The sequence below is a fragment of the Poecilia latipinna genome, unplaced genomic scaffold, assembly GCF_001443285.1.
Source record: "Poecilia latipinna isolate Pla-1442-1.1 unplaced genomic scaffold, P_latipinna-1.0 Scaffold1073, whole genome shotgun sequence".
Taxonomy (NCBI): Eukaryota; Metazoa; Chordata; class Actinopteri; order Cyprinodontiformes; family Poeciliidae; genus Poecilia; species Poecilia latipinna.
Window position 1 is genome coordinate 91,867 of NW_015113689.1, and position 19,402 is coordinate 111,268.

The following is a 19,402-nucleotide window of genomic DNA, read 5'->3' on the forward strand; positions in this document are numbered from 1 at the left end:
ATTTATCTTGTAACATTTTGTTTCTATTTCCCCATTGAACAAACAAATTGAAATTAAAATTAACTTTTTTTTATTTCAGAGTGTGATTATGCCTTTGAGTTCAAAGCTCCCTGTCTGAATCAACTTCTCTAAAGAACAGTGGAAATTCTTTAAGTCCACAAAATGGATTTAAGACAACAAGTTTTCTTTTCGTCGCTCAACAAGAGGAGGGTTTATTTTGGCAAAAAATGATGTTGCTTCACTAGGATTTAACAAAAGCTTCCATTCTGAATCAGACAGCATTGAGGGCAGTATTCATACCACTACACAGAATCGGTTTTTAACAACACCAAAACCACAAAAAAAAAAAAAAAAAAAAAAAAAAAAAAAAAAAAAAGCAAAGGGAAACAAGTGAAGAAACATTTTAACATTGAGGGAGCACACACAGACATCACATAGCTGACATCTCAGTATCCAACCGTAAGTTTCTCTTTTCTGCCAGTTTCATCATTTAGGCTCGACAGTTTTGTCTCTCAGTAGCGTCTGCAGCTTTTACTTTGCAACTCAATACAGAGAAAATGACGAGCATTTGCACTTTGTTATTCACACCGAGTGTCTCAGTTTGATCAGTTCTATACAACCCCTTTTAGCTCACCTACAGCGTGCGTGCGTGTGTGTGTGTGTGTGTGTGTGTATGTGTGCATGCTAAACTTAATCCATACAGTCAGGCTAACGTGGAAGAAATTGCAATCACAGTATCGGGTTTTCACAGCTCGTCTGTTTCTCCGTCGAAGGGCACGGCATCCGCCTCCATGTGGATGCTGCTGGGCTCGTTGCTGGTCACCCAGCCGATGGGGGTGCGGTTGAAGGAGGGACGGCAGCTGATGTCGTGTTGGTACACCACCGCGGGTTCAGGCTCCTCTTTGGTCACCTCGGTTTCTGGCAACTGGAATTTCATGAGCTGGTTAGCCTTTTCAAAGCCGCCGTACGGCATCGCCATCCTGGCCAGGCGAGGTTTCGAGAAGAGACAGATTAATGCGATAGTTTTGTCGTCGCAAAGCAACACAAATGTATGATTAAAAAATAATAATAAGTATTGAGGGAACCACCTGTTGAAGCTTTTGTATTTGGGCAAGTCTTTTCGCTCAATGGGGCCAGGCATTTCAGATTTTAGAGTGGCTAGCAGGCCCTCGTCACCCTTCATGGCCTTCTCCCACGGTGAGATATACGTCTTTGCAACAACCAGCGTCTTACCCTTACCGTCTTTTCCAGCTCCTGCATGAAAGAACATACATTTCAATAAAAATAATAAATAAAAAAAATCTACATAATTTTTCTCTTTTTTTTTCAAAATCAGAAACAATTATTTTTCTTGTGGGAAAAAAAGTATGTAAACATTTTCACATACAGTGCCTGGCAAAAGTCCTCGTATCCCCTGAAGTTTCTCATATCTTGACACATTACAAACGCAAACTTTAATATGTTTTACAGGACTTAATTACAAATGCATAAACTGTTGAGTTTCTGAAAATCAAATTGGAAACTGTGCTGTGCTTTTAAATTTAGCCCTGCTAACTCTAACGCAGTGAAACTAATTATCTCCAGAAGTAAGCTATTAAGTACATAGAATCTGCGTATGTGTAATTTAGTCAAAGTCTAAATCCAGCTGTTTGGTGAAGGCCTCACAGGTTTCAAGGAGCGGAAAAAGAAAAAAACAGAATCAAGACCAAGACATGGCTGTGCACCGCACCTGACAGAGCATTGCTCAGAGAAGCAGCTGAGGCGCTCATGTTAACTCTGGAGGAGCTGCATAAATCTACAGCTCAGGTGGGAGAATTTGAAAAACTGATCTTTATGGAGCATCGGCCAAAAAAAAAAAAGCCACTGTAAAGTGACACAACTTGAAACATCTCAAGACGTATCAACATTTCAGAAGGAATTGCCTGTTGTGTGTCTGCATTTTTTTTATGAATAAAACAAAGTATTAACCTTTTGAGGATGACCACGTTCCTTCTCCTTTGATGCCTTCGACTCCTGCCAGTCCTCCTTCTCCTGCACCTCCAGCACCGCCTGCTCCTCCAGCTCCTCCTGCTCCTTTGCTTCCCGGCTTGGGAGGAGGCACCGGTGCTCCTCCTTCCACAGGCGAAGATCCTAAATACAGATGTCTAGTCTCTTTGCTTACATGGTGCCCTCCGACATTGATAAACTGACCTCCCACCTGACCCCCCAAAGATGGAACAAACTTCTGGAAGTCGTCCTGAAATATGAGAGTTCGATGAATATGGAGAACACAAAGTACAGGAGGACAGAGTCATTAGTGACGCTGCACTTTCAAAGCATTTCACAACACACTCAGTTGGAATCTGATCATAATAATATGGAGTATGAAAATCATCATTAAAACATCTAATAATCTGGACAGTCTTGGTTAACTTTGGGAATGTTAATTTCAAGCCTTTAGAAAATAACTTAATCTTACTCAAACTAAATGCTTTTAAGAATGATATAGGCGTGGGACCTTTGTTTTTCTTTTTTAAGATTCATAGATATTTCAGTATGTTGGATTAATTATAAACTGCATCAATGTTTAATTGAAATGAACAGAAAAGTCCTCTGTTTCTGGTTTTGCCTCACCATCGAGTTGCTGGTGAAAACGTCCGGGTTGTTCTCGTAGATGAACTTCTCGACTCTCTGCTGCCGCATCTTGAACATCTTGGAGCCTCGGTTCTTCATCAGGGAAAGCTCCTCCAGCATGATCTCCTTGGGAGTCCTGATCTTTGTTCCCAGATCGAACTCGGATGCCTCCGGCTCCAGCTCAAACTCTACGGAAGATGAAGAAATGGGAATGGTTTGAGTTCAGCAACAGCAGAAACCCTAAATTTACATGGTAGCTGCTTTTTTCCAACTGTGTTTTAGTGAACATTGCGTCTTATCAGTCAATGTTTTGCAATCAATCAATCAATCAATCAATCAATCAATCAATCAATCAAACCAGTAAATTCAAAATACTATGACAATTTTAAAAGATAAATATAAAAACTAATTTTAAAAGAAATAAGAAATGTTTAATAAATTATTATTATTGTTATTACTAAGACTTATTTTAGGATGATAATTTCATTAATTATGCTGTACATAATTTTTCTTTGTAATACAGTTAATATGTTGACCAAAGTTTATTACATTTTTACAATATTATTATTTAAAACACGTAGCGACCAGGATGCCGATGAAGTCTGGAAAAGTTTTGAAAATTAAGGTGAGATCATGAAAAATAGGTTTATTTTGAGACCTTATTCAATGTCCTTCTGTCCTTCCCTCTTTGCATCCTTCTGTTTTTCCTTGTGTTGCTCTTTCCTTATAATGACTTCCTTCCTTCCTTCCTTCCTTCCTTCCTTCCTTCCTCTCTCTTGTCATACTCTTCTTCCTTCCTTGTGTCCTTTCTTTCTGCCCTTCTTCTGTTACTTGTTCACTTTCTTCTCATCCTTTTTGTGTCTTTTTCCTCAGTGTCTTCATGCTGTTCTTCCATGCAGTCTCACTGCCATTTTTTCATTAAAACCTCTCTCCCTTCTCTCATTCCTTCTTCTCTTCCTTCTGTCTTTTCATTGTTTCCCTCCTTGTTCGACCATTTCGGTCCTTCTTTCCTCCATTAAGTCCTGCCTGAAGTCTTTATGTCCTTGTTCCAACCCTGCCAATCTAAATTCTTAGAGAATCTTTGTTTTATACAGTGAAATGACTGTGAAGGACGGAAGAAGTCTGGAAAAAGGAGTTAGAATTAAACTGAAACAAAGTTTTAAGGCTTTAATATTGTTTCACAGCACATCGCCTGCAGTGTGCAACCCTCTTCTGTGTCTGCGTACACCCGTTTTATGTCCTGAAAGGCTTTTACTGAGCAGCGGTAATTTCATATTCACATCATTTTACGTCAGCCTTACCATCCTGGCTGATATGCGATAGGTCGGTTATGATCTTGGAGGGCTTTTTCCGCTTGTTTAGGGGGGCAGGTGTTCCCAGAGGCATGGCTGGAGGGAGAGGGAGAAACCATTCTGTTCAGTGACAATAAATGCTATCTATCTATCTATCATAGAACGTTACCCGCGGGTACAGAAATGCAGGACAGCATTCCTGCATTTGAAATTTACTAGGCAAGAAAAGAAAAAAAAAGAGCTTCAAAAGATGAAATGCAAGTCGCAAAGGATTCTGAGGAGAAGCGGAGGGTTAGAAAAGGTTTTAATTTACGACTGATCTCCACCAGCTTCTGAGCATAACTTAGGATCATTAGCACCATAACCTACCGCCAACCCCTGCAAGTTCGGCTCGAAGGAGATCAATGTAACACATTTGCAAGACAACACACGTCCCCCCTAGTTCTTCACACTCATGGGAAGTGTCAGAGACTCTGGATTCCTCGCGTTCCCCCGTGGGACGCACGTCTTCCCCCTCAAAAGAAACATTTAGCTCAATCTGTGCTTCAGCTTTTGTTTGGGGACACGAGATCTGTTCTCACATCCGACAGACTCAACGGAAGTACGCCGAGGTTCACCAAGGAACTTCTCATCAGGTTTTTCTGCAGGTAAAATCTATGGGATACTGTCCACAGTTTCTGATGCCGAGACCTTTCCCACCTGAAACTCCTGAACATTACTTTCCAGCCGTACCACCAACCCATTCTCTAATAAGCATCTTACTTTATCACATGTACCTAACGTTTTTACATTTCACATGCAGATTTTTATGTCCAAATGTCTGCAAACTCAGCCATAAACATTTTTCTTTAAGGTCCATGTTTAGTGGCAAAACATCACATCACATCTACTGACTGTAACTGAACCCACTGCGGCTATTTTTAAAAGCCATTTCCAGCCAAGACATTTTAGCGACATGCAATGGCGTCATAAGGCTATCAAACGGGCTTGAAGCAAACTCCGAAGAACACAAAGCACACCTCCAGAAAATCAGCTGGAAGTGCCCATTTGAGACACACAAGGGTCAGAACTGGAGTGCTTGTTAATGAGGAGGATTTTTGATGCAGTGCGATAATTTCATGGTAGGAGAGCTGTGGAGATTTGGTGCCCACCTCTAAGGCGGCTCTGATAACACTATATAAAACTTCTGTTACAGTCAGCACATTCAGCTCTTTATTTAGCTTTTTAAGGCTTTACAAATAAATCTATTTCCCCCACCATCACTAGCCGAATAACCTGTGCAGCTTATGTTTGGGAAAACCATTTTGTTCTTTTGCCACTATGCAACATCCAGAGTTGAAAGGCTGCAGCTTTAGTCGAGTAATCTACAGAAAAAGAAAAAAGAAAAAACCAAAAGCACACCAACAGGTTTAGATCCACTCACCGGGATTCTGTTGTAATCCTGTGAGGAGAGAAGGACCTATAAATACCAAACAGAGAGGAAGATATTGATCTCAAACACAGAGGTACAAATCCCTTAGTGCCTCTGACCCCACGAATGACTGGACTCAGGTCCCGGAAAGTGCAAAGCAACACTCAGATACCAGATCTTGCAGAAAGGTTCAGTTGTGGGGGGGAGGACTGGCGGGAGGTTTGCAGGGGGTGCGGTAGGAGTGTTGATGTCAAGGCGGGGAGGAGGAGGCTGAAGTTAGGAGTGTGAATACGGAATGGAAAGGGGGTCATTAAGCCGGGGTGGAGAAGTCTCTCTTGGCCGGTCGAAATTGCTGATGGCGATATTAAAGGAACAAAATCATTCTTGCAGATGGCTCCGCAGCCTATATTTAGCTGCGGAGAACGAGGGGGAACAGGACTTCAGAGCCTCGGGGGGACTCTCAAAGAGTGTTTGGGGTGCGAAGAAAGACATGGAGGATAGAGGAGGGGTCTAAGAGTGAGTGCAGAGAGAGCAAGTCAAAGGTTAAGAACATGTGTGGATATACATGAAGGCCAAATCAGTTTGAGTTTCAAAGGACTGCTCATGTCCTTAACAGTCACAGGTAATTGTAGAATAATACCGACATCCAACATCACAAGCTCATCGGTTTCAATCGCAATATAAATCAGGGATGTAGAAACAGAGTCCTGAAAAAAAAAAGTTTAAAAAAGTAGTAGAAGTATCTTATTTCTTTCTTTCCAGGGAATTCTGTAATCGGCTGCACGGTGTCGCCGTTGCACACTGTTGCCTTCCAGCAGGTCACCTCCAGAGTCCCAGTCTATGGTCTTTGAATGTTCTCCATGAGTTCTCCCCAGGCACTCTGGCTTCCTCCCGTAGTCCAAAGACATTACTTTTAGGTCATTTGGTCTCTAAATTTTCCTTTGGTATGACTGTGTACATGAGTGGTTGTTTGTCCCGTGTGTCTGAATGTATCTCTGCGATGGACTGGTGACCTGTCCAGTGTGGACACTGCCCTTTTCCCCTGAGAACTGCTGGGGAAAATTTCTGGGAAAACTTACCCTTGATGGATGGATTGATTCTATATACATGATTTTTTTTTAAGTTGAAATTGATGCTGCACAAAACATCCATGAAATACATACGATCACAAACTTCAATGCATTTTACTGGGATAGAGCGATCTCATCCATTTTTTTAAGATTGCTATAAAATTACAAATCTGAGAATTGTCAGATTTCCAATAAGATTCAGGTCTGGATTTTGTAACAGTCCGTTCAAACTCTGGAAATGCTTTGATCTAAACCATTTTATTGCAGTTGGTTGCATGTTTACCGTTGTTGTCCTACCTGAGAGTGAACCTCCACAATCGTTTGCAGCAGATTTTCTCCCGGGATGGAAAGATGAGTCTCCCTTATCTGTTCTGAAGAAAAGCATCCATTCAGAGTAACATGTTCGATTTTAACCAGACATACTGTACCACGTAGGCTAAAAAGTTCAGTTTCCTGACCCAGTGTGTTCCTTGGCCTCACTGAGTCGCTTGGTCACCAATGTTCTCCAGCAAACAAATTTATTTTAAATTTACTTACACATCTTTGAACTATTTACTGAGATGACTTCCGAAGGTAATTGACTAGATGTTTTCAAATTGACTAGATGATTTCTAGATGTTTTGAAGTAAAATCTTGCAGGACTTCCCTTCAACTTCAAAATAGTGTGCTGCTTTGTGTTGGTTTGTCACGTAAAATTTTAATAAAATACACTGACGTCACTTGTTGTGAAGACATAATATTAAAGAAAATACTTTTAAAAGTCAGTGTAGAAAATAAGGTGTATATATATATATATATATATATATGAAGAAAAATAATAATACATATTGAGTCTCCCCATGGAAACTGCAGGGTGTGCTATTTTCAAAAATGAGCTTCCCCAAAAACCTGACCCAGTTGTATTTTTTGCTCGGTTTAATTTTGGCTGTTACATTAACACTTAATTCATTATAGCCATGTAATTTCCCTTGTGCATAAATAGTATTTGGTTTGGATTTTGACAACACTATTATTAGGCACAGTGTGAGTGTAAATGGCAGGCGGGCAGCGTGCATCTGTCTGGTGCCACAGCGCCACGCAGAGGCTGCAGTTCATGTTAGAAAGAGAATAAATGACTGAAAAGAATTTCTCACGATTTTTCCTATGATGACATTCCAAGTTGTATGTGAAAGACAGTTTTCTTTAGAATACAAATGTATTAAATAATGGTCACAGTAATGTATTTTTTTTTATGAAGCAAACAATAAGTCAGTTTAAATCAACAATTATATAATTTTATGTAATGTGAAATCTACCCATAAAATTAAACTAGAAATAAATGCAAAAAAAGAAAAATTGCAATTGGTCAGTTGCATTGATGTGCACTCTGAACAGGAACAGCTATTATGATGGTATTGTCTTTGATTCATTCAGTACCTCTTTGTTTGGAGTTTCTCTGCATCACATGCCTTGACAAGACAATATTTGGTCGCTCTACCTGTTAAAGTTTCTTCGCACCTTTTAGTCTCATAGGACTTCTCTTTTTCAGAGGCGTTTTCAGGTGAGCCCAGCGATTTTCTGTAAGATTTACTTCTACTTCTGATGAGTATCCTTCAGCTACGGCTCCTGAGGAATACAGGAGATTATTGTCACACGTGGAACACAAAAAGTCCTTATTGGATGGTTACACCATGGTTCTAAAGGGACGGATATGTTAGTTAAATTGTTTTAAAAGGCAATTTATTGTGCATTCAGAGATGGTTGTCTGATGCGTTTTGTGATTGTCTGATTTGCTATTTGTGTCAGTACAAGGAATTGAATCAGAACCTCAATCCCACCACAGGACATTTCGGAGGTCCAGCTCTCCTGTTATTGCATTAAGAATTAATGCAACTCCGTGTTGTAATAAATGTTATGACTTGTTGAAAAGACTCGTGAAGATTATGCTGACAAACGATAAAAGGTGCTCCAATAACATTTTGATATTACATTTTATGAGCCAACTGTGAGTATTAAAGCTGGATTGCTTGATGGTTGAGGTCAGTTGTTGTTCCGCATTATTTCCTGCAGAGGGCGGTATGGATGTGCAGTTCTTGTCCCCTTTCGTCGAGGAGTTTCAGATTTCAAACCTTCTGCGTGACTGAGACATTTCTGATGGGTGTTTGTATTTATTTCTGTGACTGTTTGGATATTTTATAGGTGTTTGAATACCTCCCCGATCACCGGCCCCCAAAAGTTCATAAACCTGCATCATAGGTTATTTTAAAGCGGCTATGTTGGCTTCCAGATCCCAATTCTGGGTCTGAAGGCTGATCTGACCAGGACACACCACCCTATTTAACTTTCTCCCAATATCTCCAAATGGAAACTATTCCTTTGCTCCTTTAAGAACAGAGAGAGTACAGTTGATATTTTTATGAAAAGATTGTAGATCATGTTCAAATACTGTATGGACATACATCACCTTTTAAAACCTGCCATGGCATTTCTTTCCTTTTCAGTCACTGTTAAACTGATAAGTACATGTCTCAAAGTCATTAGCTGTATTTGTAATTGTATGTCTGAAGGCTCATTTTAATTTCATAGGTGTTGTTTTTCTTTTTTTTTTTTTTCTTTAATTCTTCTGTAGCATAAAAAAAAATCAAGTTAAGAACTGTGTTGATACAGTAGTAAAATTTATGTTTAGGGACCAAAAGCAAGCTGAATGTAAATTCATATACAGAACAACAGATAGTGGTGTGAAATCAGACATTTCAGACAACCAAAGTTCTTTCAAATCCAACTTTATTTCTCCAAAATATTTGCCTTTTCTTACTCAGTATAAACTCTAACTCAGAAAAAAAATACAAACAGTTTCACACCTAATCTAACTATCCAGCTGCTTGAATAACATATTTTACACCTCAACATAACTATATGCAACATTTTAGTGTCTTTAGCTGTTTGTATTGTAAATACAAACATTAATCAGAAATTATATTTAACATAAGTAAAAAAAAAAAGAAGAAACAATTGTAGATATGCCTTACTTGCTTTCATCAAAACATTTCCATTACATTTCAGCTTTTTGTCACAACTATTGTGGGGAAAAAAAAGATACCAATAAAGCCTCCGTCTTCCATCTGTCAGTTCTTTAAGCTCCACCACATATTTATCTGATCATACTTCCCTGGCCATCATGTTCACATCTACAGTCTGTGAGATTTTAATCTGTATGTAATGAATCAGAAGCCTTAATTTTAAAAGATGTGACCATGTCCATTTCAGACAAATGGACAACGATCTACCTAAGACTCCATTACATGTTATCGCCCTCTCGTCACAGCTGCTCTCATTCCTTAAGACCTTTTACAAAATTGAACAGCACTGACTTTCCATTAATTCCTCTAAGAATAAAAACAAAGTAAAATACACATCCTTTATATTTAGAATTTGTTTAATACAATTTAACAATGTACATATATCTGCAAACAACCACATTGCAAAATGAGAGTGTGTTGGTACCTGAATGGCATCTAAAATTAGCCATGTGATAAGTATTGCTCTAACTGTGCTCACATAATGTGACCTGTGCAAATGAGAAATCATTCCTTCCAGGCTAAAGTGAGCGTTAGGGTTTATATTTCTTCTAAATGAATGGCATAAACCTGCAAATGCCTAATCAAAACTAGGTCCAGGGTACTGCTTTACCCCATTAGCATCAAGGTATATGTCAAAAGCAAAGGTATATGTCAAATTCAGTGTTTTGAACATAGGTAAGTATTTGTTAATCTGAAGTTTTTTGAACTTCATAATGAAATCATTTCTTTCGGTAAAACATTGCCTAACGTTTTGTTCTTTACAAAATTTTTAATACCAAGGCATTAAAAATTAATTTTTAATACCTTGGTATATCAACATATTGTAAAATGTTAAAAGAATTCCAAAATTAGCATCCTCAAAATCCTTATCTTTGTTTATGCAGCCAGCAAAAACTTTCCTTTCATTATTTAAGAGGAAAAATGTGCTTTGACTAAACAAAGAAGCAATTATAACAGTCGATACTGATGGGTTTCATGTTGATAATTACTAACCCCACAGGTGCGTCGCCGTTTTAAAATGCTCCTGGTCTCCAGACATGGGGCTGCGCACCGCCCCTAGTGGCAACAAAATGTGGTTTGGGGGCCTGAACCGGGATGTTTTTCAGCGGGGGCAAAGATGCAAGAATGCTAAGTTCTGGAGCACTCTGAAACTGCTTGGCTGTCTGCAGCCCACTGGAGTATGAGGCTGGAGGGTAAGGTGTGGGGACCGAAGGAGGTACGGGGCATGGAATAGGGGTGGCAGAGAACTTTGGAAGGTTGGGTAGCCGTGTCGGTTGGGAGGAAGAAAAAACTGGTTTCGAAGTACAGACTGACTGGGGTGGAGCTGGAGCAAAGGCAATAGGAGGTGGGGATGTCATGCCTGAACGAGTCAAACGTTCTCCAAGGGTAGTAGCTGAGCGAGGAGCGATGACTTTAGGTGTGATAGTTGGAGCTGACATAGGTGTTGGGGTAGAGAAGCGCTTGATTTCATAAACGCGGGCTGTTTTGAGCGGTATTTGCCGAGGTGAGGTCAGTGAGCTTCCCACCATTGTTGTTGTGTAGTTGTTCTGCTGGGCCTGGTACGAAGGCATGGCTGACAGATTGGTGACACTGCCCCCATACTGGAACATGGCAGAGTTGAGCTGATAAGGCTGCCTCTTCATGAAATCCACGGCCTTGATGCCTTCCTTTTGGGAGCTTCCTCTTGCCTTGTTGTCTGGGATGCCTGTATCTTTCTGAGGGCCTGTGGGAAGAGATGGGGCTAACAGCGGATTGTATCCAATAGGCGGAGGTGCACGGACGTTTGGAGAATATTTCCAGTGAGAGGGATGGGAAGAATTGACAGAGGAGTCAAACTGTTGAAATGTATTTTGCATGGCCACATCCTGCTGGTAAGGGGTCTCGGGTGGGGTGTCGACTACATACATACCCATGCGGCTCTGTCTTTTAGCAAACAATTGAGCCCCTTTGCCCCCAGCTTGAAGAATCTGTGGGGTCTCATGAATGACCCGAGGTTTTGGTGCAACTGGGGGTGGCACCCTTCCTGTGCCAGCCTCACCACTTTCCTCCTCTTCATAGACATCGTCAGCAGTTGTTTGGCCATACTTGTGTCTGGTGGACCTTTCATCTAGGTTCTGAACCAATGATAATAAGTCAGGATTTGGGGATTTCTTTACCACTTCTGGCACATTAAACATAGGTTTAGGTTTGCCACTACGCCGTCTTGCTTCAAGTAAGATTCCTGTACGACCTGTCGGGCCAGGAACAGAGGTTGCGACAACAGCTTCAGGCTTTGTGATTACAGATTCTTGAGTAACTGATGGTATGGAAACTTGTGGAGCTGGTGGCTGAGCCACTGGCACTTGGAGTGGAGCCACTGGCACTTGGAGTGGAGCCACTGGCACTTGGAGTGGAGCCACTGGCACTTGGAGTGGAGCCACTGAGGCAATTGGATCAGGTGAGCCATTAATTTGGGACAAAGGAGGAACAGGAACTGATGCTGTTTGTGGAGGTCTAGGTCCTGAAGGCACAGACACTGGGGTCATAGTTGAAAGTAGAGAATGATGAACACCACTTAATCCTGGTGATGACTGCATTGTTTCAAAATGGGCAGAAAGAGCAGGAGTGTGAATAGTAACAGGAGCTTCTGGTGTAAGGGGTAGGGAAGCTTTAGGAAAGGAGTAAGGCGGGGGAACCACCGGTGGAGGACCAGGGGGTTGCTGTGATGTTATGGGTGTTGTGTTATTGGCTACGTCAGAAGCAGTGGAAAATGGTAGGGTCACAACAGCTGCTGAGGCAGGTCGCTGTGTCTTCTTTGAGACAGCTGGTCGAAACGTTACAGGAGCAGTTGCGGCTCGAATGCTGATGAAGCCAGGGGTAAAAGGACGTGCTGTTCTGTTTAGAACATTGCTTGCAGGCAGTTCAGGCAACGGGGCTTCAGGAGGGGGTGCAGAACTGCTCAGAACTGTAACCAAGGCTGTGGCTGGCTTGGGTGCTACAGGAGGAGGTGCCATCACCATGCTAACTGCACTCACTGTAGAGTTAGGTAGGTTCCCTTGAGGTACTGCATGGGGGGAATTAACAATTTGAGACTGAACTGCCTGTGCAGGTGTAGGACCAGATGGTGACTGTTGAGGTCCTTGTGTCGGTTGCACTTGTGCAGGAATTTCAAGATGCAATGGATGCATCTGACAATGCTCCTGTACTTGAGATTCAAGGGGTGCATGAGAATGTGCTGCCTCTCCTTTCTTTGCAAGTTCATCCACTCTTTTTCTTTGCTGCTCAAACAACTGTGCACCCTTTCCTACAGTGTCACTCAAACCAGGATTCAAAGCGTTTTCTGCTCCGACCTCACGACCTTCTGTGCCTGCCGTCGCCCTCTTTTCCAGCTTATCCAGGTAGTCGCTATCCCAAGTTGGATCTGGGGCTCCAGAGAAGCCCTCCTCATCAAACTCAGATTCGCTGCCAGGAAACACTCCGTCATCCTCTTGTGAGTCCTGAAACCTGTCTTCATCTACACTCCCAAAGCTTGTCAGAGTGTATTTCTTTGAGCGCTGTCTTCTTTTCTTGAACATCAACACTCCTTTGGAGTGAGGGTTCGGCGCATCTGTCAGCAAAGAGGCAATTGTCCTACACTTGCTCTTGGCTTCCTTCACTTGCTTGTCCTGAAGTGTGTCCCCTCGATTCAGTTCTGCAGAGTATAAAAGTATAAATATTAGGAACATCAGATTAAGTGTAATGAATCTCAGAAAGATTTAAGCTTTAAACCCATAACTGATTCTGACGTAAGTATCTAAAACTGTCCTGACCAAAATGTCTTTATCAGGTATCTATCTCTGGACTTGCCATGGAAGCACTTCCGGAAAAAATTCCAGGCAGGTCTTAAACTCCCCAATTTAGCTGGGGAAGGATACATTTGCACATTATTAGACTCATATACTCTCTATGTGGGAAAAAACATGAATTGCGGTGATGTGAACGTTAAAGGATAAGTATCACATTTGATTGAACTTGGCACTGTAATAATAACAATCATTAGCAACTTTATTCTGCTTCCTTAGAAGTAATTGTCATCTGAATAGTATTCTTAATTTGTCTTGGCTAAGGTAGGACAGTATATTTAAACCTGAACCTTGTGATGACTTAAGGGATTTCTCAGAGTAAATTCATTTAAGTTCTTAAGAACAGCTGATTGCACAGCTCAGTTGTTTATGGCTTATTTCTACAGATGGACAATTTGAGCAGATTTTCTCCAACTGTATTTTATTATGCCCAGTCGCCGACTGAAATGTTGACATTTGCAACAAAGTTGGAGAAATAGTTATTTGTGTCCTCTCTTCTTTCATATTTTTGGCTCCATTTTAGAAATCCTAACCCTAAGAGTAGGAAAAATATGGCTCTTCGCATTGCCACTTGACTCCTGAAAGCAGCTGCAGAAGCTTTTCATTGCTCACAGATTGATTGCTGGGGGTTTTTACAGACATAGCTTGAGATAAATATAGTAAACTATAGCGTCTATATTTTGTTTAACAGGTTAGACTAACTTTTATTTCTCTGTTCCACCATAGAGGAAGGTTGAATCTTTTCATTACTTGGAGATTCTCAGGTAAAATTTTAAGAGTGGAGGTAAAAAATAAAATAAAATGTGCTCATAGTATCTGATGTGAGACAGGAAAATGATTCTTGATCTAGCTTGGAGGGCAAGTCTATACCAGTGGCCCTCCTCAGCTTTACTTACTAGCTTGCTTAGCCTTCTCCATGTAGGTTGTCGTAAGTTCCTCATCAATGGGTTTATTCACAGGACCCACCATGGGCACAAGCTGGCTGCGAGAACCCAACATCAGAGCCTCCTTTGCCCTCTCGGGGGAAACAAGCGGCACATTGGCCAGCTCTAGAAATCCACTGTCTTCCTCCTGTCCTCCATCCCGTGGCCCCTGGTCGTCTGCTGAGGAGATGATCGAGGAAGTTTCAGTGGATGTCTGGGAGGACCACATCCCCGGACCTGGCGGTTTGTAAACAATCTCTTTCCTTGTGACCCCAGGAAGGTTGCCTCCTTCATCTCCATTTCCTCCACGTCCTTCCAGTGAACGAGGGAAAGCCTGGGCATCTGGAGCACTGTCGTAGCCGCTCATCTCCGACGTCTCCCCTCCTTCGGGAGATGTCCTTCCCGGTGGTTTCCCGGAGTTGGAGTTGCTGGGGCTTCTGCGTTTCTGTCGCCGTTGCCTTTCGTAACCCGCCACATCTGCGTCGCTATCCGTCTCCCCGTAATAAGCTTCGCTGCCAGGTGGGGAAGTTAATCCACTGGTCAAGGAGGAGCGACTGCGGTGGACCTCTCGGACAGGCGCGTGGTGGGGTTGGGTTGGTGACATGGCTTTTAGAGCAGCACGGTACTCTTTATCTATCCGTGGAGACGGGGCACGGGTGACAAGGACAACAGATTGAAAAGCAGCAGGCGCCCTGTGAACAATTAAAGTTGTTATCCCAGTGGTCTGGTAATGGAGGCTCACTTTTTGAAATCTCAGTACAGGCAACAGTAATATTTGAATGCGTTAGTGTTTTTTGCTGATGTTTTCAGAGATATATGGCTTTTTTTCTTTACAGGTTCTGAACTGCATGGCAGTAGTCTTATAACGTTTCTCCCCAAAGCAAAGTTCTGCATTAATTAGGCACAGAAAGGACAACAAGGTCAGGTTCAAAGTGAAAGACATCATCACAAAAATGTTCACTGACATCTAAATGTAAACAATTTAAAAGTGGTCGCAGTTGATCAAATGTGTTCTTATTTAGGTTAAATCAGGACAGTACATACTGGCTAAAGCAAGCCTAGTTTTCAATACACATTTTTCTGGGCTAAATAAAGACAAGTTGCAAGCAACATTAAAAAGATGCCCATAGTCATCCATCATTTAGAGTGTTGGTACACCATTACCTTCTGACTAGGATGTTTAGTATCCCCGGGGAGCTGTCGATGAGGTTCATGGCCTGGGCATGGGAAAGAGATCCACATGGTTCTTCATTGATAGATACCAGCTCATCCGCCTCCCGCAGTCCAGCCCGGCAGGCCTTGCTGCGTTTACGCACCTGTAAAGGAGAAAGGATGTTATACAGATCTTGAATTTTGATTGATTACAAGCAAATGTGGCTTTTTTATGTTTAAGGGATAAGCCTGGGGCAACTCTCTTAAAACACGTTCAAGTGTCTGACATCCCATCCTTAGGGCAATCTGGAGTCTACATACAACATCTGAATACAAACCGGAAGAAGATTTGTCCAAAACAAATCTTCTCATTATGCTGGTCAAATGATTAATCGTTTGTAATGTGCAGATGTGAATGGACTTCCCAGTTTATTTTCAGTTTTACTTAAAAATCACTCTAAGACAATTCTAAGGTGTAAGGATTTGGTTTGAAGGACCAATGTTTCTGTCACATGACAATGCTTCTATCTTTTGTCAGGGCAGTTTATTGAAAAGGTTATTATTTCCCTGGGATCTCGAGGTTTTCACAGCTGAGATTGGAAATAAAAGGTTGACCTGAGCTGTGCTTCTTGTCCTGACTTGGTTTTTGACAGTGACTGACAGGAAACAGATTCTGGCAAGACAGCCTGGTCTTGCTGTGGACAAATGCCACAAATTATAACTCGAGTGGCAGCACTCACACACACTTTGGCAGGGAAATGCCAGCCAGAGGCCATCTTCATGGGGTTCTTTTGCTATTTGTGCCTGACAACTACAAAGACCAAAATGTTTAGCCCACAGAAAACTAACATGTTTCTTTGTAGATTTTTTTAAAAAATTTTTTTAATTTTGACAACTTTTAAAAAGTAATTTAGCGCTTCTTTCACTAAGTATCTTGTATTTAAATGCGGCCTAAGGCCTTGGTTTCCCTAATTAGTTTTTTTCAGCTATTCTGGTTTGCCTGTAATGAAATCCCACCTCCCCATTTAGCTAAGCCTTTCAAAGTGATCTGTGCCGACTTGTGGCCCAGGAAGTCAAGTTATTTGTTCAGTCAGTCACCTTATGAGTGTTGCAAATCATAACACTCATAATATCCCTGCATGCCTCCTTGCATGCACCACATGAAACGACACAGAAATACACTCGGTCTTATAAATACGCACACAATTACCTGCATGCAGGCTCACAATCACAGACCCAACTCTGACATACTGAAACCCCAGGCTGCTCCACCTGTTTGAAACCATATAGTACAAGACCTGACAAGCGACGATTGTGCCTCGTTGCTTGCAGTGGTGAAGGAGAAGGCGGTTTTGGACGGTCAGTCAGATCAGCTGTCCACTACCATAAAGATCATCCGTCTGCAATATTAGCCAAAAATTTCAAGCAACGCCTCATAAAATATGCTTGGAAAGGCAAATTGAGAATATTTCCAGTGTAATGGAAAGGAGTTTTTGGATGGGTTAATGGGAGCAATGTTTTTAAAATCTTCACTGAGGAGAACGTCTGGATATCTATATATCTTACACTTTAGGATTACCTGGCAAAAGGATATATAAAGCAAAAACAAAAAACACTATCTGAGTCAGACCAATAATAATAATCAGGTATTTAATTTTAAACCCAAAAGTAAAAGTTTATTGGATTTTATTTATTACATATGTTACAGATAACTCATAAAATGACTATGACAAGCATATCTGATTAATGCTAAATAATGAATGAGGAACGATTTTCATTCATGAATGAGGATGGTTTCTATGTGTTTTTCTATGTGTTTTTAGATTCATCCAGTGACTTTCTGATAAAAGTTTATCTAACCCACTCCGTGATTTCTGTACTGAATTTTTATAGAGGAGGAACTTCGAGGAAATTAGAATAAGACTAAACTCAGATCGATTCGAGTATGCCAAAATTAAAAAATCCCCGCTTTTCTTGTAAAGTTTTTAAAATTCTAGAAAATCAAATTTTAAATAAAGACCAGCATTCTTTTTTGTTTCCCATCCATGTTATTTTCTCACATTAATCAAACAAATTTCATTTAATATGACTCGTGCACAGATATGTGGTGTTGCATTTACAGTTTTGACCTCATGTTAAAAACCTCCAGTGCAACATTACATGCAAATAAATAGAAAGCTGGTTCTAAGGTTCTAAATTTTAACTTTGCATAATCTGCTAAAGCTTTTTAACGAACGTACATAGTTGAAATATTCTAACACTCTGAAGTGCAAGATTAGACTCTGCCTAATCGATCATCAATCCGTCGCTGCATGAAGCCTCTTCTTAAACCAAATCATGACTCATGTTCAGGCCCAGCACCAACCTGCACAGCAGCCAATGTTCCACTTCAGCTTTGTTCACAGCTCTTTAAATCAGTGCCAGATATATCTCAGCTACTGTTGCAGCATGACTTCATTCACACTCCAAGGTATAGTTTAAAACTTTTTTTTTTTTTTTTCCCAGCAAAGCAAAATGTAACGGATTTCGCTTCCCCTTTCTGGGTCACCTGCTTACCTTCGCCACTTGGAGCGGTTTCTGATGCTCCATGCCTCCCTGCAGACGAAAACCCCATGGCGCCCCACCGGACAGGGTGATGATCACTTCTTCTGCAACCATTGTTCTGTCTTTTTTCTTTCTTTTTTTTTTAAAGTTTTCTCTTTTCTTGTTTATTTATCCGATATTGTTTGCCTTTTATATTTTTTATCTGAGGGTGGCCCCTCAGTGCTGTGGCTCCATGATTAGCAGTCAGGGCCCCCTCGTAGAGCTCTGACCTGCTGTTCTTCTGGCGGACCGTCTGCCGTCTGAGCTCCACGGCCAGTACTCACACCTGCACACACACACCCCTCCTGTGCCATCCACCCATACGCAGAGTGCTGCCTCCATCTTAGCTTCAGTAGAGGGGGGAGGAGAGGGAAAGGGATACATGATGTGTGCGTGTGTGTGCGTGTGTGTGTGTGTGCGTGTGTGTGTGCTTGGAGGGAGGGGGTGTCCTGACGCTGCTTACCCTGAAGAATGTCTGCCCCAACCGAGCGAGGGGACGGTCCAGCCCAACACTTGTCCTGTCACTCAGACCCATGCCTCTGGGTTGATGATAGCCCCTCCAAAAATAGGACCCTGACACCTCTTCTGCTCCACTATCTTCTCTGCAGACCAAGGTAAAGTTAGCATTGAAACCATCCTAATGGTGTTGCATTTCTGACATTGAGGCCATGACGGATCCTTCAGTGTGCCCTCTGCCAGTCTCTCAAATCTCACGTCTGAGGCTCGCGGCGAAAGGGCACACTAATCCCGGACAATTACGTTCAAATAGTTTTTGAAATGATGCCAAAGGGTGCTGATAGAAATGAGTGATGTTGAGAAATTGCAGACTGATTGTGTTTCTGGGCCCTTTCACTTCATGTCACTCTCCTTGGAGACTATCAGTTTCTACAGGTGTTTTCTTGTGTGTTTCAAATATCAGAGTGGTGCCTTGTGTAAAAAAAAGAAAAGAAGGTTTTTTTGTACATCCATACTGCAACAAATAAGCACAATAAAACCCAAGATTATCAGATTTTGACCATGTTAATGCTGAAGTTGTGTGAAAGTGTGTTTTGGCTTTTGCACTGCTCTCTTTGTGTAAGCATGACTTATGGAAACATGCGGTTAGATTAAAATTAATTTACAAGAACAGAAAATGTTTTCGACTTTACTCTAAAGTTATATTTCAATTTATTCTCTTCCGATTTTCATCCTAAAAAAAAAAAAAGTAAAGTAATTGATTAATGAAAAACAAAATGGAGAAAACTTAAATAAATCTAAGTGTGCAGACTTTTTCTCGGAGGACTTGGCATTAGAATGAATTTGTTCGTGAAGGTTACACTGCTATTACCAATGAGGCATATATTGATAGCTGCTCCGTTTTGCAGCCGTGCTCTGCACCTGTCTCCAGACCTCAGGACGGTAACCAAGATCAGCCCCGGGTCACATACACTCTAAAACATGACAGTCCGCTTGTCATAGTTTGTTTGCTTTTTGTTTTC

At 41.4% G+C, this 19,402-nt stretch overlaps 2 protein-coding genes across 3 annotated transcripts; both read right to left on the reverse strand.

The window, feature by feature from the left end:
- Positions 1 to 181: 181 nt before the first annotated feature.
- Positions 182 to 5,513, reverse strand: myoz1a (myozenin 1a). Its single transcript, XM_015051915.1, has 6 exons — positions 5,329 to 5,513; positions 3,915 to 4,001; positions 2,614 to 2,801; positions 1,969 to 2,236; positions 1,089 to 1,254; positions 182 to 980 (listed from the first exon to the last, which is right to left on the reverse strand). The coding sequence occupies exons 2-6, from the start codon at positions 3,997 to 3,999 to the stop codon at positions 746 to 748; spliced, it is 942 nt and encodes a 313-aa protein (XP_014907401.1). The 5' UTR covers positions 4,000 to 4,001; positions 5,329 to 5,513; the 3' UTR covers positions 182 to 745.
- Positions 5,514 to 9,131: 3,618 nt separating this feature from the next.
- Positions 9,132 to 18,204, reverse strand: synpo2la (synaptopodin 2-like a). 2 transcript variants are annotated; one of them, XM_015051913.1, is made up of 5 exons: positions 17,898 to 18,204; positions 15,354 to 15,505; positions 14,163 to 14,881; positions 11,868 to 13,115; positions 9,132 to 11,804 (listed from the first exon to the last, which is right to left on the reverse strand). In XM_015051913.1, exons 1-5 carry the CDS (start codon positions 17,997 to 17,999, stop codon positions 10,459 to 10,461), a joined length of 3,567 nt encoding a protein of 1,188 aa, XP_014907399.1. In that variant the 5' UTR covers positions 18,000 to 18,204; the 3' UTR covers positions 9,132 to 10,458. The 2 variants fall into 2 exon arrangements, with proteins under 2 accessions (XP_014907399.1, XP_014907398.1); XM_015051912.1 differs by having other exon boundaries at positions 9,132 to 13,115.
- Positions 18,205 to 19,402: the final 1,198 nt, after the last annotated feature.

Coding starts and splice junctions, on each gene's coding strand:
- myoz1a (XM_015051915.1), bottom strand. CDS start 3,999: ATGCCTCTGGGAACACCTGCCCCCCTAAACAAGCGGAAAAAGCCCTCC. Junction 1,255..1,968: donor AACGTGGTCATCCTCAAAAG/GTTAATACTTTG, acceptor TCTTTCATGCAG/GAGCTGGAAAAGACGGTAAG. Junction 981..1,088: donor AAATACAAAAGCTTCAACAG/GTGGTTCCCTCA, acceptor TCGCCTGGCCAG/GATGGCGATGCCGTACGGCG.
- synpo2la (XM_015051912.1), bottom strand. CDS start 17,999: ATGGTTGCAGAAGAAGTGATCATCACCCTGTCCGGTGGGGCGCCATGG. Junction 15,506..17,897: donor AACCGCTCCAAGTGGCGAAG/GTAAGCAGGTGA, acceptor TCTCCTTTACAG/GTGCGTAAACGCAGCAAGGC. Junction 13,116..14,162: donor GGAGAAGGCTAAGCAAGCTA/GTAAGTAAAGCT, acceptor TATACTCTGCAG/AACTGAATCGAGGGGACACA.